General features: G+C 42.5%; 1 protein-coding gene across 2 annotated transcripts; it reads right to left on the bottom strand.

Moving 5' to 3' along the window:
- Positions 1-53: 53 nt before the first annotated feature.
- LOC115180400 (SCY1-like protein 2) lies at positions 54-24,184 on the bottom strand. Of its 2 annotated transcripts, XM_029742454.1 has the most exons (19): positions 24,030-24,184; positions 19,965-20,166; positions 19,592-19,749; positions 10,435-10,579; positions 9,313-9,462; positions 8,956-9,177; positions 8,520-8,636; positions 8,069-8,194; positions 7,651-7,827; positions 7,424-7,435; positions 7,117-7,239; positions 6,358-6,471; positions 6,076-6,208; positions 5,264-5,382; positions 5,062-5,162; positions 4,036-4,108; positions 3,759-3,848; positions 3,339-3,458; positions 54-3,112 (listed from the first exon to the last, which is right to left on the bottom strand). In XM_029742454.1, the coding sequence occupies exons 2-19, from the start codon at positions 20,139-20,141 to the stop codon at positions 2,498-2,500; spliced, it is 2,772 nt and encodes a 923-aa protein (XP_029598314.1). In that variant the 5' UTR covers positions 20,142-20,166; positions 24,030-24,184; the 3' UTR covers positions 54-2,497. The 2 variants fall into 2 exon arrangements, with proteins under 2 accessions (XP_029598314.1, XP_029598315.1); XM_029742455.1 differs by lacking the exon at positions 7,424-7,435 and having other exon boundaries at positions 24,030-24,181.

Raw genomic sequence — 24,184 nt, forward strand, 5'->3', positions numbered from 1 at the left:
CTCAAAGTTACTTTTCAAATCTCTGGCTCAGACTCAAATACACAGACATCATAGAGAATATTAGATTGTGTATTTTCATATATATGTACAGATTTTCATTGAATTACCTCCGACAACACCACACAATACATAGTTCGTAGAGGCCACACAACACATATGACAGCAGTAGTATACAAAGGATCAGAACACTTGTAGAAGAATAGGCTTTCGTTTTTTGTCCTCGCGTCCAAACGCACGAGTCACAATGACAGGAAATGCAATCCAGTTCTCGCCCTCAAAAAGGCTTCCGTCGTCATAGTTACAATCACATGAACATTGCAGCTACCTTTCGTGAAAGATGGACATCAGAGAGGTCTTTGCCCAATCAGGACAGACCTCCATCACTTGTGTCCAATAGAGAGAGGTTTACAACCCAGAAGGCCCACCTTTTTGTTATACACTGGCCCATAACATTATCATTGTGCCAGCTCAATGCCAGCTCACCTAGTCATGGTTTACAGTAGGAATAATTATTAATTTTAATCCAACAAAGACCTGTGAATATAAATTAGCATGTGTTCAGTTAACTAACAAAACCTACATCCCCCAGTCTGCAAACAGCATTCAGTGAGGATTCACACAAAGGGGTTGGTCTCAAAAGTCTACAATGGCGTCCTTTTCTCCTCTCCTTCCTTCACCTGCACTAGTCTGCAACAGGTGGATAGGTGAGATGACACTCCTGTCCCATTTGGCCCATAGGGCTTTCACCTATCCTGGGATTTCAGATGAGTGCAGATGAAGGGAAGGAGATACGCAAAGGGGACGAGGAAAGGAGGCTACTTTTGACTATTGAGATGCAGTCCCAGACTTAGTTCCACCCCCAAGGATTATTACTGCACACAGCGCTCCTCTAAGGCCTTTCATTCATCATCACAAGACCACAACAATCCAAGGGCCCCTTTAAGAGCTCTTCCATTTGAAATAGATTTATTTATCAACAATTTAGGACAGGTCCCCTTTAATGAAAAAGTGCTCAACTCATATATATATATATATATATAAAAAAAACTGCATTTGATAGTACATTTGATATGTCCAACGATTAACTTAAAATGCATGGACTGCTTGCTTTGTTGAAAGCAGCCTGGTTTGATTCATGGAATAAAATAATTCATTACTAAATTCACTACATTTCAACAGGATCACAATCATTTGTGGTGTCCCAGCTTGGTCAGGTCAGTAACATGATGGAAGGGAACACATTGATGAAGTCAGAGGGGGTATTACAAAACAGGAACACACAGGGCTAAAGTTACCAGACACCGGGCAAACTAACTCAATGAATGATGATTGTGCTGACATTTCAATATGCACCCATTTGTGTATACTACTTCACATTCATTCACAATTCCCAGTATATATCGACCAATCACTCACTTACAGAAAACCATTCAGTACATATGCAGGTGAGTTACTTCAATTAAGAAGGTAGCTGTATGTAACGTCACCCTCACAGCACGCACAGGATTCTGCGTGGATAACAATCCCTAACCAGACTTATAACCTAAACACAATCAACCCCTCCCTTTTCAAACTGTTCGTTGAATTGGATTTCTGCTCAGAAAATACCCTTTTCTTTAGGTCAGATGTAGAGACTGCAGAAGTGCTAGTAACATTTCACCGCACCCACTATAACATCTGCTAAACTGTGTACGCAACCAATAAACTTCGATTAGATTTCCACTTCCATCCAGTTTCCTTTGGATTCATTTATACTGTAAGAATCTTGACACTTATGACATCACTGTTGAATCCTTATCCATCATCTCCTTCTAGGCAGAGAACAGAAAGCATAGGTACTAAAAATCCCCAAATGGAGTGGGGTGTTACTGCGAGACCGTTTCCATGGAGACTTGGCCTTTCCGCCCGTGCGGTTTAGCCGGCGATTCTACAGCTCTTCTGGATTGTCGTCCTCAAAGCAACAGGACCCCTAAAAAGAACCACGTTGATATGATATAGCAGGCTGCTGAGGTGGGCAGCATGAATAACGTGTGTTAGCACTGGGCTGAAAAGGAATGGACTGAGAAAGACTGGTCTCCATGCCACTGCTCATCCTAGCACATAGAACAGGGATTATGGAGAAGATATGCATTCTAGAATAAACCTTTCACCCCAAAGTGTCTCAGGTAAGAAACGATATGAAACCCCCACAAACATTACTGAGAGCAGATCACAACGCGAGTCTTTTTCCCTCTCTCTCTAGTCAAGAAGGTTTGGAATCCGTGTGCAGATTGAAAAGCTGAGTCTTCAGTGTTCAATCCGATGGGAGCTTAGAAGAACCACACTGCAACCCAAACCACAGAAGATTAAAATACAAAAAGCAACAAATATCAAGTGGATTCATCATCATTTTCACAGTCGGTCCAAAAAGTGGATTTTTCTTTCTTCTTGTTTGCAGTTCAAAAGTCCAACTCCCCTTTCATCAGTCTGTCGTCATTAAAAGAGGGGAAAGTTGTTTTCAGCCAAAGAGGTCTTTCAGGTCGTTGTTGACGGACGAACTGTGTCTGAGCCCACCACTCGCGTTCATTCCGGGAGCGGCTGTGGGCTGAGAGAAGTTCTGCGGGCTGAAGAAAGGGTTGGCCTGCATCCCGAACCCGCTGGTCCCCCCTCCCATGGCTAATGGCGAGCCCTGCATCGGGGCAGTCTGACTGGGCTGGGCTGAACCAAACTGATTAAGCCAGGGGGTGGCGGTGGTCCCAGGGGTGGGCTTGGGAGGAGCCATTTGGTTGAGGCTGACTTTGGGCTTGTTGGAAGTGAACAAGGAGTCCAAGGCAGACATGTCAGGGGTGTTGGTGCTCCCTTGGTTGTGGGTCAGGGCACCAAAGTTAGGGGTGCTGGTGGTGGTAGCCATCCCTCCGTAGAGGCCGGGGCCGGGGGGCCGCATGCCCAGCCCCCCTGTCTGGAAGCCCATGGTTGGGTTGTAGCCGTTGCTGACCATAGAGCCCATGGGGGTGGTGGAGGGGTAGGCTGAGATGGTGCTGCCCTGGATGAGGCCTGGTCTGGGGGGAGAGGTGAGGGACAGGCTGCCCAGGGATGTCATATTGTTCAGCAGGCAGCTGGTCAGGTCCTTGGCCTGCCAAACACATCAGGTCAAATCAGCTTATCATCTCAATGACAAATAGGTGGCAGGTTTGAAGTGGAAACTAAAGTAGATTACATCACTCTAAACATCAAACTAATAAATTATACAGATATATTGTGATTGTTCTATATGAGGAGATCAAAACGTGTAACCATGGATGGCTACCAAGTAAGAAACTATACATTTTCACATGAGTATGAGTGTGTATGTCTACTACCTGGGCAGAAGGAGTAGATGGTTTGATACTCTGGGGGGCTAGTGCTGGCTGGTTTCTTAGTTTGGCTGCCTGTTCCTGCTCCTTGGCTAACCGCTGCTTCTCCTCCAGAGTCAGAGACATCTATAGAGAGAGAGGGAGAGAGAGAGAGAGGAGGAGAGGGACAGAGGAGGAGAGGGACAGAGAGGGGGGATAAGGGAGAAAGAACAGAAAACATTAATAATAACCCCTTATCCCTGAAATATACACTAGCAGCTATACAAGGTTAGGATAGATAAGATGGGTTTGGTAACGTTCAATCACAAAAAGAGAGTCAAACAGAACATGCACCACGCAAGCTAATTTAACAGGAACGTTAACAGACTTCCAGTGCAATACGTTTGCTCCGGTCTGTGCCTACTGAATAAGATGCAGAGTACGTACTCTGTTGAGTTGGGGAGCTGATGCCGAGTTTCCGTTCGCTTTCCCATTAACCCCTGCACTCCCAGAACTCCCTCCAAAGACATCATCAATCTGGAAAAAGACAATGGTTTCAATAAGCCATAACACTAACCCATGCCAACATGCATTTTTATTATACATTCAACCTTATAAGTGTATGAAATCACATACATCAAGCCTCCATTAAATCAATCCTTCATGCATTTGCCTCATCCGGGCAAACGCCTCTCCCCTCGTTGTCAAGGAAATGACCTCTCACCTGGTTGCCAGGGCTGGGGGTGCGCTTCGTCTCTTCCGATTGGTTGGTCTGACTGGTATTAATATTCATACTCCTGAGGACAGACAGAATAGCTCAAACTATTTCATTCAGGGGAATTTGGCTCGCACAAACAATCAAATATGACTCAACCCTCATCTTTCTAATCAGATTCTGAACATTAACTTGCATCACATCTTTCCTGAGTCATTGTTGACCAATAAAAGGAGAAGTAGGGAAGATAGCAAATACAGAAAGAACAGAAGTCTAAAACATAAAGTGTGTAGAGCCCTGTGAGTGTGCATAGAGAATAAAATACAAATGTCTGACCATCTCTATGCACACTCACAGGGCTCTACACCCTACCCACACTGACACTCCAACACACATACACAAACCTATACATATCTACCTCTATAGATCCAGTATCCCTACTGGAACTGACCCTGTATATAGTAACCTTACCCCTATACATATCTACCTCTATAGATCCAGTATCCCTACTTGAACTGACCCTGTATATAGTAACCTTACCCCTATACATATCTACCTCTATAGATCCAGTATCCCTACTGGAACTGACCCTGTATATAGTAACCTTACCCCTATACATATCTACCTCTATAGATCCAGTATCCCTACTGGAACTGACCCTGTATATAGTAACCTTACCCCTATACATATCTACCTCTATCGACCCAGTATCCCTACTGGAACTGATTTTGTATATAGTAACCTTACCCCTATACATATCTACCTCTATCGACCCAGTATCCCTACTGGAACTGACCCTGTATATAGTAACCTTACCCCTATACATATCTACCTCTATCGACCCAGTATCCCTACTGGAACTGACCCTGTATATAGTATGCGTACTTACTTTATCGTGTTGTTCTTATATCTCATGTGTTTTTGTTCTACCTTGTTATTTTTAGTAAAACATTATGGATTCATCCTCATTGTACTGGTGCACCTGACATTACAACGTCAGAGGAAGACAGGAGGGAGAGAGTGATTTGGTGATACCTCTGTTGTTCCTGCATGCTGTGTAGCTGCTCCAGTTTGGTCTTGTGTTCTGCCTCCATACGAGTCAGCATGTCTTTGATCACAGCCATGAAGGAGTTAAACTGAAACACACAGAGATAGGGTGGGAATACAACCTCTGTGTCTGTATGTCTGTGTGTGTGTGTGTGTGTGTCTGTGTGTCTGTGTGTGCGCATCTACCTACCTGGTTGAGGTTGAGGTTGTTGTCTATACTGAGCGAGACTAGGTGAGGCAGACTCTTGGCAGCTAGGTGCTCTTTGGGGATGCCCAGTTTCTTATGGGAGAAGGTACACTTGTAGATCCCTATGGGAGGAAACAACCATTCCACAATAAATCAGAACCACAACAATCAACAGACAATGCAGCAATACTGTTAAAGCGATAGATCATGTTTTTAAGTGTTAGCCTATTTCAATTTGTCATTTCATCCTAGGTGAGTTGTCGACTCATTTTATCCTAAGTGAATTGACTGATTTCATCTTAAGTGAGTTGATTCATTGTATCCTGGGAGAGTTGATTCATTGTATCCTGGGAGAGTTGATTCATTGTATCCTGGGAGAGTTGATTCATTGTATCCTGGGAGAGTTGATTCATTGTATCCTGGGAGAGTTGATTCATTGTATCCTGGGAGAGTTGATTCATTGTATCCTGGGAGAGTTGATTCATTGTATCCTGGGAGAGTTGATTCATTGTATCCTGGGAGAGTTGATTCATTGTATCCTGGGAGAGTTGATTCATTGTATCCTGGGAGAGTTGACTCATTTCATCCTGGGAGAGTTGACTCATTTCATCCTGGGAGAGTTGACTCATTTCATCCTCGGAGAGTTGACTCATTTCATCCTAGGTGAGTTGATTCATTTTATCCTAGGGGATTCTAAAATAAGATAACTCTAACAGTACTAATCATTTTCTGTTGAGATTTTCTTTGTTTGAAAAAAAGCTAACTATTCCTAGGACTATCATCTAGATTCTAAGACGTTCTAGATGTTCTGTTACCTAGAACCCCCATGAGTACAGCTGGTTCTCTGGAGGGGATCTGTTGCAGGAAGGGAAGGATCTCGTCAATGACGTACCATTTGTCCAGGTACTCCAGAATCTTCCCCAGGCACACCAGGGAGTTCACCCTCACCTACACACACAGGTCAAACATACGCACACACTGTCACCTGTCAATCAATGGTCAGTCAAAAACAACCGTGTGCATTTGATCAACAGAGAGACAGACAGAGACAGACAGAGACAGACAGAGAGAGAGTCAAATGAAAGCGAGAGACTGACTGCAAGTGAGGAGGTCTGTAGACAGGCAGACTTGATGCGGGGGATGAGTGCGTTCTTCATGGAGGGATACTCAATCAGGTTGGCGAAGGTAGGGATTATGTTCAAACACAGCTCCTGGGGGGGGCACACAAATATATGGCACAGCATTGCTGATGACTTAACGGCAGGGGTTTCCATAGAATCACATAAAGCCTAGAACTCTCGAATGGACATTGGGATCATAGCAACGGCAAAATATTGTCTGTCTTGGTCAGGCGTATTATAGAATCTCTATGGAGGTTCCCATGTGAGCTTTACAGAGTTGGTTGAATGTGCTGCTAACCACTGGTCCAGGGTCAGGTTTTTCTTATCCTCCCAATGGTTAGTTTAGGATTTGGGGACAGGCAATGGGATTCTAGAGCTGTGGTTAGGGGCAACTTGTACCACAATCAGTGTTTAGACGTTAACGCTGCAGTTATCCTCCTACACTTTACTTCCTTCACTACATCACTGACTCATTTGGATAGGTAAACAGAGATGTCTGTCTTTTACAATGTACAGTACCTGGCCAACAAATTACGCATTAAATCAAGGCAGTGTATTTTTAACGGGCAGAATATGTATGGCAACGGATGACAGTATGCTAATTTACACTTACCTTAAATCACACTCAAACTAAACCTAACTTTAACCTCAATCCTAATTTCATTAGTATTGCAGTTCTCTTTCTGCCGGTGGAATAAACACTTTGTAAACTCATGATGTGCTTGTCCCTGGTACCTGTATCTGGATGGAGGGGGCCTCCAGGGCTCTGTAGACCATGGGCAGAACGCTGTTCTTAATGTCCTCCGGTGGGGTCTTGGTCAGCAGCAGGTCCATCTTTTGCAGGAAGATCAGCAGGATCTGAGAGACACAGAGGGTTAAACGCAGTTCATCCAGGCTTAATGATGGGAGAGTGACAGATAAAAAGAGAGAGATGGGTAACTACCAGTGAAATGAAACTAGGAATAAAGTGAGCTCTTTTTTTAAGCATTAGAGTGTCACACACACACTGTCTTAGCAACTACGCTTAGCAAAGACCACTCACCATATTGCTTGCCTGAAGGCGTGGAAAGGAGAAGAGAGAGAAACAGTATGATACATACAGCCCTGTCACCAGATAAAGCGTACAGCATCCTCTAGTCTGTTATCTAACCATGCCATCCCTGTAACACACATCAAGCAAACATAGAAGGTAGGCCTGGAAACTGGGTATGGGGATACACTGTGTGTGTGTGTCCTTTCCAGCCTGTGTGTGTGTGTGTGTGTGTGTACCTGGACAGGCTCCTGCTGCTTGAACACAGGGCTGAGGTCCGGCAGGATGAGTCTGACGTACTCGTCCTTGGTACACTCCTCTGCGATCAGCAGCACGTTGGGCAGGACGAACGGCACCATGTCTGGGTTCAGGAACTCTGAGGTGAGGGCTGGGAGGATACGATACACCACCACTCTCTGGTGGAGAGGAAGAGACAGGACACAAAGGGGTTAGGAATAGTGGCTTTAATCAGAATCATTTGTATTAAGTCACCTTTCAGCACATATTTGCAAAATGGCCAATCCCAATTTGACTGGATTATTGAAGACCACGTTCCAAACTACCTGTCCACTGAGCATGAAGCATTCTACTGCAGGAATGTACAGCTAGGACACTAAAATGAGCTGTAAGAGCAACACACACACAGTGAACACTAACCTTGGGTAGCTTGGGCAAGACCTTGGGCAGGTTTTTGTAGAACTGGGACTTCTGCAGGTTGTCCCTCTGGAAGAGGGAGTCAAAGTAGGCCAGCGTCACCGCCCCCACGTCATCAAAGAAGGGGATCTGAAGCACCCAGACACAGAGAAGGGATGATTCAACTGAACTGGCTGGTCTGTCATGAAGCAGGATCAATGACATCATCTTGCTTAAATTCTCTGAAATAACTTTTTTAGGAAGACCATCTTGAAACGGGCCTTCAACCGACGACACATATTCAAGTTTAGCTTTATTAATGAATCAGAAAATCTAAAAGGTATTTCTAAATATTTATCCGTTAGCTAACTTGGTGAGCCTGTTTTAATATGTAAAAAGTATTGTGTATCCTGTTGTATTAGTGACATAAGGTCATAGTTGGTGACACGGGGGGGGGGGGGGGGGGTGATCTGACCTTGGTCATCTGGTCAGCGTCAGGCCGGACGTTGGGCGTGACACTCAGCAGCATCTTGACGTGCTCCCTCACCTCCTCAGGAATCTTATTCAACATGGTGGGGCTCAGTCTACTGAGCTATGGACAGACGGGGGGAGAGACGAGAGAGAGATCTACCAATTCAAAAAGTATGGAATCAATGAAGCATTACAAATATTCCAGTGCACTTTGGCATTAATATCTCTTTGTCCTTTTCTCCCCAAAATGCTAAATAAGATGTGATGCATTCTACCTGAGGTCTGCTGCCTGAATGAGGTCCTTGGGTGCTGTCGCTCCAGAGAACTCTAACTTTATGAAGAGGACCAGCACTCACAACTTTGATGTAGATTTTTTTAATTAGCAATCACGTGGACATGTTTTGGCCATCAAGCCTTCATCTCACTCCCCGCCCCCTCACCTGGTCCAGCTGTCGGCTGAAGCTCTTGAAGATGTCGTGCTTGTTGACCTGGAACACGGACTTGCCCTCGTTGAAGACGGCGTGCATCACCACGCCCAGCGAGTACATGTCCGAGGCGGCGTCGCAGCTCACTGACAGGATGTACTCGGGGGCCAGATACTCTGGGTTGGGCAGGCAGAGCGGCGGCAGGTTGGGCTCCCACTCCTTACAGGAATACTTGGGCTGAGGGAAGGAGGGAGGGAGGTGGAGACAGGTATGTAAGGATATATACAGATACACACAGAGGAAGAGATACATACAGGTGCACACACACACACACACACACACACACACAGGCAGATGCGCTGAGCGTCTCACCTCGGCATCGGAGGGGTTGGTGGAGGAGATGCTGAAGTCAAAGCCCATGATCTTCCAGGCTCCGCTCTTGTTGAGGATGACGTTCTCCAGACACAGGTTCCCATGGACCATCTTCACCCCGCTGTGTAGGAATGACAAGCCCTCCGAGATCTGAGGGAGGGACATGTGAAGGAGGGGGAGAAAGAAGGAGGGAGAAGAGAGAGAGATGAGAGGATATAACAAAGTAGAAAGAAAGTGAAAAAGACAAAGGAAAAGAAAGAGGCATGAAGCAGATAAAGATAGGAGAGGTAAGACAGTGAGCAGAGAAACAGAAAGACAATCTGTGATATTAACTAAAGACTTGGGGATCAGTAAAGTACAGTCTGATTACTTCATCTCATCTCACGTGTCCCAGGCATTTTAGAAGACGTGCAAAAAAAAATACATTCACGCCATAACACACACATTCAAGCTGTACTTGACGGAGGTTTTTTCTCAACAGAACAATTATGTAGCATTGGCATTTCACAGCATTCCTCCTTCAAGGGGCAATCTGCAGTTCAAACAATAACAAAGCGCAACTCCGCCAATGTTTTGGTAAAAAGCCGAAGGGTGGGGCTGGAAAATGTTTACCACTCCCAAATTCCTAGACGGAGCTATGGATGCAAGAACTGACCATCCATTACATCAACATTATAGTTTTAACCATGTTTTAAAGCTAGTGTTTGTTTACAATAACAAACAAATTTGTAAAACAAGCTTTTGGTTCTGATGGGGTACGACAGTTGAACTAAGCTCATGAGGCATTTATACAGTAAGTTATATTCTTCAAGAATCAATGGGTAGATATAATTGATTTATAAGTTTAAAAAAAAAATTTATGTAGCAATCGCAGATTGCCCCTTTAAATAGCTGTGTGACTTGGCAGGGGAGTACAATCTAATCAATTATCCCCAAAAATATACCTGGGACACAATTTAATAAACAGAAAGAGGAGGTGTGGTTAGTTCAATTGGGTTTGAAACATACATCTGCCAAGCAATATACATAGCAACAAGAGTGTGTGTTCATTTCAGACTGTGTGTGTGTGTGTGTGTGTGTGTGTGTATGTGCACGATTGCATGTGTGTGTATTGGGTCTCACCTGCAACAGGCCATACTTGGTCTCCACGTCGTACAGCTTGTAGTCCTTGATGTCTGTGGGCACGGGGCTGGGCAGGTTGTCCCACTGACCCAGCACATTGGACAGACTGGCAAACACTGGCTCTGTACAGAATGCCAGGCAGTCCCTGAAGGATGGAGGGAGAGAGGAAACAACCGTGTCAATTATTACAAACAACGATGAAGAAAGAAGGAGTGTGTTAAAAATGACAGAAGAGGAGCAGTAAGATAAAGAACAAAAGAGAAGGGGGATGATGGTGAACTAAAGGAAGGTTTGAGTAATAAAAAAGGTAGAGAAAGAGGTAGTGTGTGTGTGTGTGAGAGAGAAGAAAAGAGGTAGTGTGAGAGAGAGAGAGGTAGTGTGTGTGTGTGTGTGAGAGAGGTAGTGTGTGTGTGTGAGAGAGAGAAGGAAAGAGGTAGTGTGTGTGTGTGAGAGAGAGAAGGAAAGAGAGATAGTGTGTGTGTGAGAGAGCAAGTGAGAGAGGTAGTGTGAGAGATACCAATTAGGATCTGGCTAAAAATACATGAATCAGTTATAGAACCCATTTATGCCCTTTATGGTTGTGAGGTCTGGGGTCCGCTCACAAACCAAAAATTCACAAAATGGGACAAACACCAAATTTAGACTCTGCATGCAGAATTCTGCAAAAATATCCTCTGTGTACAACGTAAAACACCAAATAATGCATGCAGAACAGAATTAGGCCGATACCCTCTACTTATCAAAATCCAGAAAAGAGCCACTCAATTCTACAACCACCTAAAATGAAGCAATTCCTAAACCTTCCATGAAAAAGCCATCATCTACAGAGAGATGAACCTGGAGAAGAGTCCCCCCTAAGGAAGTTGGTCCTGGGGCTCTGTTCACAAACACAAACAGACCCCACAGCAACACAATTAGACCCAACCAAATCATGAGAAACCATTGGAAAGAATTAACAAAATAACAGAGCAAACTATAATGCTATTTGTCCCTAAACAGAGAGTACACAGTGGCAGAAAAACTGACCACTGTAACAGACCCAAACATAAGGAAAGCTTTGACAATGTACAGACTCAGTGAGCATGCCAACAAAGCCCTTTGAATTGAGAGAGAGGGGAGAGAGAGAGAGGGGAGAGAGAGAGGAGAGAGGAGAGAGGAGAGAGAGAAAAGAGACAGCTAGACAGACCCTTTAATTCTCACACACACGGTTGCAGATTGCATTGTACTTATTTTTTGTGCAATCTTATTCCATTCTTACTTATTTCTTTACAACTATTCTTAATTTTATTGGCACCGGTATTATATACTGCTCAAAAAAATAAAGGGAACACTTAAACAACACATCCTAGATCTGAATGAAAGAAATAATCTTATTAAATACTTTTTTCTTTACATAGTTGAATGTGCTGACAACAAAATCACACAAAAATAATCAATGGAAATCCAATTTATCAACCCATAGAGGTCTGGATTTGGAGTCACACTCAAAATTAAAGTGGAAAACCACACTACAGGCTGATCCAACTTTGATGTAATGTCCTTAAAACAAGTCAAAATGAGGCTCAGTAGTGTGTGTGGCCTCCACGTGCCTGTATGACCTCCCTGCAACGCCTGGGCATGCTCCTGATGAGGTGGCGGATGGTCTCCTGAGGGATCTCCTCCCAGACCTGGACTAAAGCATCCGCCAACTCCTGGACAGTCTGTGGTGCAACGTGGCGTTGGTGGATGGAGCGAGACATGATGTCCCAGATGTGCTCAATTGGATTCAGGTCTGGGGAACGGGCGGGCCAGTCCATAACATCAATGCCTTCCTCTTGCAGGAACTGCTGACACACTCCAGCCACATGAGGTCTAGCATTGTCTTGCATTAGGAGGAACCCAGGGCCAACCGCACCAGCATATGGTCTCACAAGGGGTCTGAGGATCTCATCTCGGTACCTAATGGCAGTCAGGCTACCTCTGGCAAGCACATGGAGGGCTGTGCGGCCCCCAAAGAAATGCCAACACACACCATGACTGACCCACCGCCAAACCGGTCATGCTGGAGGATGTTGCAGGCAGCAGAACGTTCTCCACGGCATCTCCAGACTCTGTCACGTCTGTCACGTGCTCAGTGTGAACCTGCTTTCATCTGTGAAGAGCACAGGGCGCCAGTGGCGAATTTGCCAATCTTGGTGTTCTCTGGCAAATGCCAAACGTCCTGCACGGTGTTGGGCTGTAAGCACAACCCCCACCTGTGGACGTCGGGCCCTCATACCACCCTCATGGAGTCTGTTTCTGACCATTTGAGCAGACACATGCACATTTGTGGCCTGCTGGAGGTCATTTTGCAGGGCTCTGGCAGTGCTTCTCCTGCTCCTCCTTGCACAAAGGCGGAGGTAGCGGTCCTGCTGCTGGGTTGTTGCCCTCCTACGGCCTCCTCCACGTCTCCTGATGTACTGGCCTGTCTCCTGGTAGTGCCTCCATGCTCTGGACACTACGCTGACAGACACAGAAAACCTTCTTGCCACAGCTCGCATTGATGTGCCATCCTGGATGAGCTGCACTACCTGAGCCACTTGTGTGGGTTGTAGACTCCGTCTCATGCTACCACTAGAGTGAAAGCACCGCCAGCATTCAAAAGTGACCAAAACATCAGCCAGGAAGCATAGGAACTGAGAAGTGGTCTGTGGTCCCCACCTGCAGAACCACTCCTTTATTGGGGGTGTCTTGCTAATTGCCTATAATTTCCACCTGTTGTCTATTCCATTTGCACAAGAGCATGTGAAATGTATTGTCAATCAGTGTTGCTTCCTAAGTGGACAGTTTGATTTCACAGAAGTGTGATTGACTTGGAGTTACATTGTGTTGTTTAAGTGTTCCCTTTATTTTTTTGAGCAGTGTAGTTATGTATGTATGCATGTATGTATGTACGCACGCACGCATGTATGTATGTTTGTATGTTATTTAGATGTTTTTTTTCAATGTACTTTACTCAAACCAGTGAATATCACGTATTATAAATGAGATCATTAACTATCAGCTCTTGGAATATCCAAGGCCTATACTCTTCACATTTTGGTTATAAAACAACAAATCCAGAATTAATTAAAAACATCAAGGGACAGGACATCATAATCCTACTGGAAACATGGTGTCATGGAGACATAGATACTCAGTGTCCCTCAGGCTATAGAGAAAGTTTACTACCATCAATCAAACATAAAAATGTTAAACGGGCCGAGACTCAGGTGGAATCATCATTTGGCATAAGCAGGACTTAGCACTGAATGAAATGAAAAAAGGTACCAGTCACATTTGGCTAAAACTTAACAAAAGGTACAATTTACTGTGACAATGATGTATACATATGTGCAGCTTATGCTCCTCCTTCAGATTCACCATATTATGATGATCAGTTTTTTGACAATCTCCACACAGAAATCATTACATTTCAGGCAGAGGGTAAAGTGCTTCTTTGTGGAGATTTCAATGCAAGAACAGGTTCTGAGCCTGACTATACTGATGCGGGAGGTAACCACCACATATTTGGACACCCCTCCTTGTACAGTAGCCCTATTATAAATAATAGAAACAGTCCTGACCAAATACTGAACAAAAATGGGAAGGAGTTAGTGAACCTCTGTCGAGCCTTAGGCCTGTACATGCTTAATGGCAGAATCAGAGGGGACTCTTTAGGTCAGTTTACTTACTGCTCAGCTCTTGGGACAAGTGTAGTCGATTATGCCATCACTGACATTGACCCCTCCTCCATTAGTGCATTCACTGTCAGACCACAGACACCATTGTTAGATCACAGTCAGATCAACGTGTTTCTGAAGAAATTAACCGGCAATACTCATTCAAAAAAACAGCCCAATAAACTATACAACATAAACCAATCATACAGATGGGCTCCAAACAGTGCAGAGAGATTCATTGAAACGTTGACAGTAAATGAAATGATGAACTCTATACAGTTTTTCAATAACTCACAATACCAAAACAATAAAGATGGTGTCAATTCGGCTACTCAAAACATCAACTGCATATTCCAAAAAGCAGCATCGAAAGCAAATTTGAAAAAAAAAAACAAAGAAATGCATCAGAAACAAAAAACATTTCTGATAAATGGTTTGATAATGAATGTAAAACAATTAGAAAACACCTAAGACAAATGTCAAACGAAAAACATAAGCAGCAAAACAACCCAGAGCTACTATATGAATACTTTGAAACTCTGAAACAGTATAAACAAACACTGAAACGCAAGAAATTGAATTATACCAACAAGACACTGGATGAAATTGTAAACGCAATTGACCAAAATCAGTTCTGGGACATGTGGAACAATTTAAGCACAACAAAGCCACAAGAATTAGCCATACAAGATGTAGGAATTTGGAAAACTTATTTTGATAATCTATACAAAAACATCCCACAAAAAGACTTACAACAGAACCAATTAGAAATTAAAGAAAAATTGAACATCCTTGAATCAGTCATTAAAAACAACCAAAACCCATTAGATTTCCCAATAACCCAACAAGAACTAAATGAAAAGCTCAAATATATTAAATCAAAGAAGGTTTGTGGTCTAGACAACATCAGAAATGAAATGCTGAAAAACAGCACACCTGAGTTGCAAAATGCTGTGCTTAAATTTTTCAACATGGTTTTAACTTCTGGCTGCTTCCCTGATGTCTGGAACCAGGGGCTCATCTCCTCTATCCACAAAAGTGGAGACAAATCAGACCCCAATAATTACAGGGGAATTTGCGTAAACAGTAACTTGGGAAAGGTTTTCTGTAGCATTTTGAATTCAAACCTTTCTTCAAGAAAAAAATGTAATAAGTAAATGTCAAATTGGCTTTCTCCCTAACCATCGCACTACTGACCATATATACACCTTACACACACTAATTAATAAACACGTCCACACGTGCTTGCTTTATTGACTTTAAAAAAGCATTTGATTCTATTTGGCATGAAGGGCTATTCTACAAAATTCTCCAAAGTGGGCTTGGTGGTAAGGTGTATGACTTAATAAAATGTATGTACACAGAAAACAAATGTGCAATAAAAATCAAAAACCAAAGAACAGAATTATTTTCACAATGTCGAGGTGTGAGACGAGGCTGCAGTTTGAGTTCAAACCTTTTCAACATTTATATCAATGAATTAGAAGACATGTTGGACCATTCTCCAGCCCCAGTACTCACACTATTTGACACAGAGGTGAAATACCTGCTATATGCTGATGACTTGGTACTTTTATCACCAACCAAAGAAGGTCTTCAACAGAACATTAATATTCTTGAGCAATATTGCCATAATTGGGCCCTGGCAGTAAATTTCCAAAAAACGAAAATCATGATTTTCCAAAAGAAAACCAGATGTCAGAAACACAAATATAAATTCACCCTGAACAACACCATCATTGAACACACTAAAAATTACACCTACCTTGGTCTGACCATATCTGCATCGGGAAACTTTAATATGGCAGTGAACGCACTCAAAGAAAAAGCCTGCAGAGCATTGTATGCAATAAAAATTATATTATTCAAAATCAACATCCCAATTAGAATTTGGACCAAAATATTTGACAGTGTAATCCTACCAATAGCTCTTTACGGAAGTGAGGTTTGGGGGCCACTCAATAAACTGGACTTTAAAATGTGGGACAAACATCCAATTGAAGCCCTACATGCAGAATTCTGTCGGAAAATCCTACAAGTCCAGAGAAATACACCAACTAATGCATGTAGGGCAGAATTGGGCCGCTTTCCAGTAATAATGAAAATACAGAAAAGATCATTCAAATTTTGGCTACATCTAAATTCAAGCCCAAATTCAAGTCTGCAATTTAAAGCACTTCAAACCCAAGAGCTGAGCCCAGAAATGAGTCCTCTCAGTCAGCTGGTGTTGGACCTCACCAACCAAGCTGACACCAGCACTGCTTCAAAAGAAAGAATTCAAATAAACAAAATCACGAACCAATGTCATATTTACAACATTGGAAAAACGAAACAAAATCCCAAAGCCGACTAAATTGCTATCTGACCCTAAACAGAGAATATGAATTGGCTGATTATCTCTACTCTGTCAGAGATACGAAGCAGAGACAGATCCTTACCAAGTACAGGCTGAGTGACCACCGATTGGCAATAGAAACCGGCAGACATAAAAAGACATGGCTACTCAAAGAGGAGCGTGTATGTGGTCACTGCACGACAGGGGAGGTAGAGACAGAGATGCACTTTCTCCTTTACTGTGAGAAATATTCCTCACAAAGAAAATAACTACATTCATTCCAAATTTGAACTAGAAGAAAAACTAAAAATACTCATGGGCGAAGGAGCAATGGCTCCTCTTGCAGCCAAATATGTATTTGCCTGCCATATCCTGAGGGACACTGAATAATAACATCTGCATAGTAAATAGTAACTTACTTATTATTACTATTATTGTTATTACTATTATTATTGTTGTTTATCATTCCAAATAGTATTGGTATGGGTGGTAATGATAGCAGTTTAGTGATGGTGGTGGTAGGAGAAGTAGTAATGACGATAGTAGTTGTAGTACTGATGTAATGGTGAAGATGACCGTTATTTAGTTATAAGTTAGTTATAGATTCATTTTCCATTTTTATATTTATTACATTCTACTATTATTTTACTACCATTTTATTGTTATTATTTTTATATTTAATTTTGTATTATTATTTACTGCCATTTTATATTATTATTTGTTATTGTTTATAATTGTATTACAATGTATATTGTAAAAATTGTTGCTTTGGCAATATTGACAATGTTTTTCATGCCAATAAAGCAGCTTGAATTTGAGAGTGAGTGAGTGAGTGAGTGAGTGAGTGAGTGAGTGAGAGAGTGAGAGAGTGAGAGAGTGAGAGAGTGAGTGAGTGAGAGAGTGAGAGAGTGAGAGAGTGAGAGAGTGAGAGAGTGAGAGAGTGAGTGAGAGAGTGAGAGAGTGAGAGAGTGAGAGAGAGTGAGAGAGTGAGAGAATCTCTTGTTCCACTTCCTCTGGCAGGTGTATGTATTATTCAGTGTCAAGTCTGTAGAGCTAGGCCTGAAACTTTTCATCATATCTTGCAGCATGTGTGTATGCGTCATCTGTCGTGTGTATGTGTCCATTTTTTTGCATGGGTGTGTATGCATGACTTCCTTGTGTGTATGCATGACGTGTGTGTGTGTGTTACGCGTGTGTGTCTGTGTGTAAAGGCTCCTAGCAGAACTCAGCTAGGCAAAGTGAAGATCTGTGCTCACATACTCCCTTAAAATACCCTCACTTGAAAAACTAGAAAAGTGGCAATATTACTGTTTGTCCCTCTTGAGACGCCATAGCAGCTAGTACACATCCTTAAAATAGTCTGAATTAATATACAATAACTCAAGAGGTCTTTAATTATCATTTTGACATTATTGCAGAGGAGGTCTTAGTCTCGCAATTTTACATCTAACCAAGATGTTTGGAGGAGTATTTCTCAAGTGAAAGAATTTGCATGAAAACGATTAGTCAGTCGTTGAATGACTACAAACACTTAATTGAAGAATCCCTACTGTTGACCAATCACAGACGAAGGGGCGTAAAACTTCAACTCGAACAGCCCCAAAAGAATCCTGCAGAACACCAAAACAAACAAAAATGTCACAAAATGTAGTCAGAATATACGTGCAAACTGTTTGGACTGGGAAGCAGACTTAACCTCTCTGGGCCAGTGGGACATTTGCATCCCACCCTAGTCAACAGCCAGTGGAATCGCGTGGCGCGAAATACAAATACCTCAAAAATGCTATAACTTGAATATCTCAAACATGACTATTTTACACCATTTTAAAGACAAGACTCTCGTTAATCTAACCACATTGTCCGATTTCAAAAAGGCTTTACAGCGAAAGCAAAACATTAGATTATGTCAGGAGAGTACCCTGCCAAAAATAATCACACAGCCATTTTCAAAGCAAGCATATATGTCACAAAAACCAAAACCACAGCTAAATGCAGCACTAACCTTTGATGATCTTCATCAGATGACACTCCTAGGACATTATGTTATACAATACATGCATGTTTTGTTCAATCAAGTTCATATTTATATCAAAAAACTGCTTTTTACATTAGCATGTGATGTTCAGAACTAGCATACCCACCGAAAACTTCCGGTGAATTTACTAAATTAATCACAATAAACGTTGACAAAATACATAACAATTATTTTAAGAATTATAGATACAGAACTCCTTTATGCAAACGCTATGTCAGATTTTAAAATAGCTTTTCGGCGAAAGCACATTTTGCAATATTCTGAGTACATAGCTCGACCATCACAGGCTAGCTAATTTGACACCCACCAAGTTTGGGGCTAACTAAACTCAGAATTACTATTAGAAAAATTGGATTACCTTTGCTGTTCTTCGTCAGAATTGCACTCCCAGGACTTCTACTTCAACAACAAATGTTGTTTTGGTTCCAAATAATCCAGTGTTATATCCAAATACCTCCGTTTTGTTTGTGCGTTCAGGTCACTATCCGAAGGGTAACGCGCGAGCGCATTTCGTGACAACAAATGTCAAAATATTCCATTACCGTACTTAGAAGCATGTCAAACGCTGTTTAAAATCAATTTTTATGCTATTTTTCTCATAAAATAGCGATAATATTCCAACCGGGCAACGTTGTATTCATTCAAAGGCTGAAATGAAAAAATGGAGAACTCTCGTGAATGCGCATCTATGTCTCACTGTGCCCAGGATGAACACTTACAAATTCTGCTGCTGTACTTTGCCCAGAGAGAGCAGACACCCCATTCCACTTTCTGGCGGCTTTAGAGAGCCAATGGAAGCCTTAGAAAGTGTCACGTTACAGCACAGATGCTGTATTTTCGATAGAGATGCAACAGAAGGACAACAAATTGTCAGACAGGGCACTTCCTGTATAGAATCTTCTCAGGTTTTGGCCTGCCATATGAGTTCTGTTATACTCACAGACACCATTCAAACAGTTTTAGAAACTTTAGAGTGTTTTCTATCCAAATCTACTAATTATATGCATATTCTCGTTTCTGGGCAAGAGTAGTAACCAGTTTAAATCGGGTATGTTTTTTTATCCGGCCGTGAAAATACTGCCCCCTAGCCCCAACAGGTTAACCCACCTCGACTCCTCCAGTGGGTGCTGGACAGTGAGCAGACGAGGGTGACGCAGTCTGGTGAGCTGCTGCACACCTCTCTTCAGAGACTCAATGATCTGGTCCTTGTCAAACTTCTGATACTTATCCACCATCTTCTTATCAAACACAAACACAGCCACCTCCTGGAAGAACAAACAATAAAACAGGAATTACCTTCTGCATCAGGACAACCACTGACAGTTTGTGTCAGTTGGCGATGGCAAAATGAGTCCCATCTATCCTTTGAACAAATTGTGGAAAACAAATGTGTATGTTCTCAGGCTGCCCAAGGACTGGGTTGGGAGACATTGTTCTAGTTAAGTATAGAACGGTCCATTAAGCCCCCAGGCAGCCTCACCTGTTTGGTTGACTTCTTGGTTCCGTTGTAGATCCTCCAGCACATGCCGGGCCCGCCGCTGGCGATGTGGCGGCCCACTTCAAATTCCCGCGTCACCGGGTTGCCCATGACGGCGCTGGTCATGTCGGCCGTCACCTTGGTGACAGTGCTCTTGAGCTTGTTCAGCATGGACTCCATGGTGACTCAGCCTGACCTTTGACCCCTGGGGAAGAAGAGAGACAAAGAGGTCACAGAGGGTACAACTATATGGTATACTGAGGAAAAAAATGCTGAAAACACACACACACACACACACACCCCTTTCGTATGGGGAAAAAACCTAGTCTATTAGCAATACACACTGACAGCTTGCCACGGAGAGCAAAATCACAAAATGTTGCACATTAAAGTAGAGGTCGACCGATTATGATTTTTCAACGCCGATGCCGATTATTTGAGGACCACGAAAGCCGATACCGATTAATTTTGCTCATTTGTAATAATGACAATTACAACAATACTGAATGAACACTTATTTTAACTTAATATAATACATAAATAAAATCAATTTAGCCTGAAATAAATAATGAAACATGTTCAATTTGGTTTAAATAATGCAAAAACAAAGTGTTGGAAAAGAAAGTAAAAGTGCAATATGTGCCATGTAAGAAAGCTAACGTTTATGTGCCTTGCTCAGAACATGGGAACATATGAAAGCTGGTGGTTCCTTTTAACATGAGTCTTCAATATTCCCAGGTAAGAAGTTTTAGGTTGTAGTTATTATAGGAATTATAGGACTATTTCTCTCTATACAATTTGTATTTCATATACCTTTGACTATTGGATGTTCTTATAGGCACTATAGTATTGCCAGTGTAACTGTATAGCTTCCGTCCCTCTCCTCGCTCCTACCTGGGCTCGAACCAGGAACACATCGACAACAGCCACCCTCGAAGCAGCGTTACCCATGTCGAGCAAGGGGAACAACTACTCCAAGTCTCAGAGCGAGTGATGTTTGAAAGGCTATTAGCGCGCATCCGCTAACTAGCTAGCCATTTCACATCGGTTACACCAGCCTAATCTTGGGAGTTGACAGGCTTGAAGTCATAAACAGCTCAATGCATTGCGAAGAGCTGCTGGCAAAACACAAGAAAGTGCTGTTTGAATGAATGCTTACGAGCCTGTTGCGGCCTACCACCGCTCAGTCAGACTGCTCTATCAAATCATAGACTTAATTATAACATAATAACACAGAAATACGAGCCTTTGGTCATTAATATGGTCGAATCTAGAAACTATCATCTCGAAAACAAAAGTTTTTTCTTTCAGTGAAATACGGAACCGGTCCGTATTTTTATCTAACGGGTGGCATCCCTAAGTCAAAATATTCCTGTTACATTGCACAACCTTCAATGGTATGTCATAATTATGTAACATTCTGGCAAATTAGTTCACAACGAGCCAGGCAATGAACGCAAGAGCTGTGACAATTTCATGTTAGCAGGCAATATTAACTAAATATGCAGGTTTAAAAATATATACTTGTGTACTGATTTTAAAGAAAGGCATTGATGTTTATGGTTAGGTACATTGGTGCAACGACAGTGCTTTTCTCGCAAATGCGCTTGATAAATCATCACCCGTTTGTGGAAGTAGGCTGTGATTCGCTGAGAAATTAACATGCACCGCATCGATTATATGCAACGCAGGACACGTTAGATAAACTAGTAATATCATCAACCATGTGTAGTTAACTAGTGATTATGTTAAGATTGATAGTTTTTTTATAAGATAAGTTTAATGCTAGCTAGCAACTTACCTTAGCTTCTTGCTGCCCTCGCGTAACAGGTAGTCAGCCTGCCATGCAGGCTCCTCGTGGAGTGCAATGTAAGGCAGATGGTTAGAGCGTTGGACTAGTAACCAGAAGGTTGCAAAAACGAATCCCCTAATCCCCCCTGAACAAGGCAGTTAACCCCCGTTCCTAGGCCGTCATTGAAAATAAGAATGTGTTCTTAATCTGACTTGCCTCGTTAAATAAAGGTGTAAAAAAAAAACATTAAAAAAAAAAAAAAAAAAATCGGTGGGCAAAAATACCGATTGTTATGAAAACTTGAAATCGGCCATTCCGATTAATCGCTCGACCTCTACATTAAAGTGTCCTGTGATGGCTGTAGACAGAGCTATCAATGTCTCTGACGTGTGCCCCCCCCCACACACACCCACACACACACACACACACACACACGGCGACTGTGATTACACAAACACAAATCCCAACAAATCTCCTAAATCACAGTGACTTAGAAGTGAAAGAGACAGATCCGAACAGGAGTCAATATCTCTGTATTATTAGTATGCATTGTCTGCACTCGCGTCTGACAAACCCCGTCAAGCGCTGTCCAAACCCCGGCACGGCAACAATAGAATCAGAGTGAATGAACACATTCAGACATAATATCCTATTAGCATATCAAGCAGTGGGCTTGCGTCTCAAATGGCACCCTATTCCCCATTTAGTGTACTAGGCCCTGGACAAAAGTAGTGCACTATATAGGGAATAGGGTGCCATTTGGGACGAATACTGGAGATGTGGGTTCGCATGCCAAACAGACTAGTGAGGAAGCCATTGACCCCATGTTTATTTATAAACCTTATTGAGTCACTGTCTGAAGCCTCTATCTGTCCGAGTCGGTCTCCTGCAAGCAGGGTATAACGTCATTGCTCTCTTCATGACCTGGGCTTGGTGCTGATGTTGTTGCCAACAGCCATAATTGAGTCAGTGGACACTGCTGTACGTGGACAGAACCAAGGGCTTTAATCTTGAGCAGGGAGGAAACCAACCGGTCCATAAAACCCATTACCATCAGCTTCTTCCCCACTGTGTGTGTGACTAACTTTCTGTCTCTCATTACTGCCTAATCCATCATGTCCAAAAAAACTGTGGAACACACACTAGAAAAAAGCAATGATTCACACATCTGTTGCCATAACAACAAACTGAAAATTCTGTCCCATACTAAATGTGTGGACTAGGGCTACGCCACTGCTTATAACTAACTAGAAGTTAAATATAACTACAAGAAATGTAAGACGTATCAAATAAATGATACCCAGCTCAGGGCTCCAGCTATGCATTTTGTTTTCTAACTTGCTATCTAAGTGGCTAGATGTCAAGATCAAGCTTCTTGGTTACAGCAGAGACATCCTGAATCAAGATTGAGCTTGCCTAAAAAGTGTCAAACTCTGTCTGTCTGCTGTGAAAAGATTTACACAATACTATTCCTGAATGCAGTCGTGTCATTTCAATAAAGAGTATTTCAATTTCCAGAATCTCGCCTTACTGTGCTATTGAGATCCTCACATTGATGACAGATATTGAAATAGAGTTGAATGAATGTATGAATTAGACCAAAATATGTCTGCAAGCTTGGAGACCAAGCTACTGTATATCCTAAGCAAAATGCAATGCAATGTTGGAATATGATATATCCAAAGTATCTCTCTCTCTGGATATTGTATAAGTTAGGCTACATTTAACACTCCACTATGGACCTTATGATCATAAAAGTGGAATCAATTTAGCTACTTGTTACAATTGGTTGAATTTATTTCCCACTGGAAATGTGAATGTGCCAATCACAGAGACTTTCCCCTTGTCACCTCACCGTCTGTGTTGTTAACTAAGTAGCCAGATCACGTGACTCAGGTAGGGTAGCTGAACAAACACAAGCAGCTAGTTAACGTTAGCTGGCTTCTAGGATAGGCTATCCATACCAGTGAGCCTGCCGACGGCCAGTTCAGCAATTGCGGAAGGAACGCGGTTGTGTGACAGGGTTAGAGCTTGCTACGATTATCTTCCCGCTAGCTAACGTATTGGCGAAACCAATACCTGTCCTGTTTGTTTAACCGGTTTTTGTTAATGTGGCTACCCAGTCAGCTAGCCGCATAACCTGGAATGGATAGCTAGTTAGCTATCGCATAGCAGTAGGCTAGGTAGGAAGCTAGTTAATGAGAGACGTCACTTTTGACGTTTGTTGAAATGCCGTGTTGCGTTTCTGGGTCTGAATCAAACTATATCATGCTTACCTGTGTCACGAAGGGAATGTCAGTGGTTTTATGATTCCAAGTACTGTTTAAATTGGAAAACAGCTGTCAGTGATGGCAGTGATACACAGCCTCCATCTCTTCCAGTCTAAATTTCTGGTTGACTTCTTTGCTAAGCTAGCTTGCTACTTACTGTA

This window comes from Salmo trutta, chromosome 40 (genome assembly GCF_901001165.1).
Source record: "Salmo trutta chromosome 40, fSalTru1.1, whole genome shotgun sequence".
Lineage (NCBI taxonomy): Eukaryota > Metazoa > Chordata > Actinopteri > Salmoniformes > Salmonidae > Salmo > Salmo trutta.

Excerpts from the sequence above, each read along its gene's own strand:
- LOC115180400 (XM_029742454.1), bottom strand. The coding sequence starts at position 20,141 with ATGGAGTCCATGCTGAACAAGCTCAAGAGCACTGTCACCAAGGTGACG. Across the intron at positions 10,580-19,591 it reads CACCCACTGGAGGAGTCGAG|GGACTGCCTGGCATTCTGTA; the intron begins GTGGGTTAACCT and ends TCCATCCTTCAG. Across the intron at positions 6,209-6,357 it reads TACAGACCTCCTCACTTGCA|GTGAGGGTGAACTCCCTGGT; the intron begins GTCAGTCTCTCG and ends CTGTGTGTGTAG.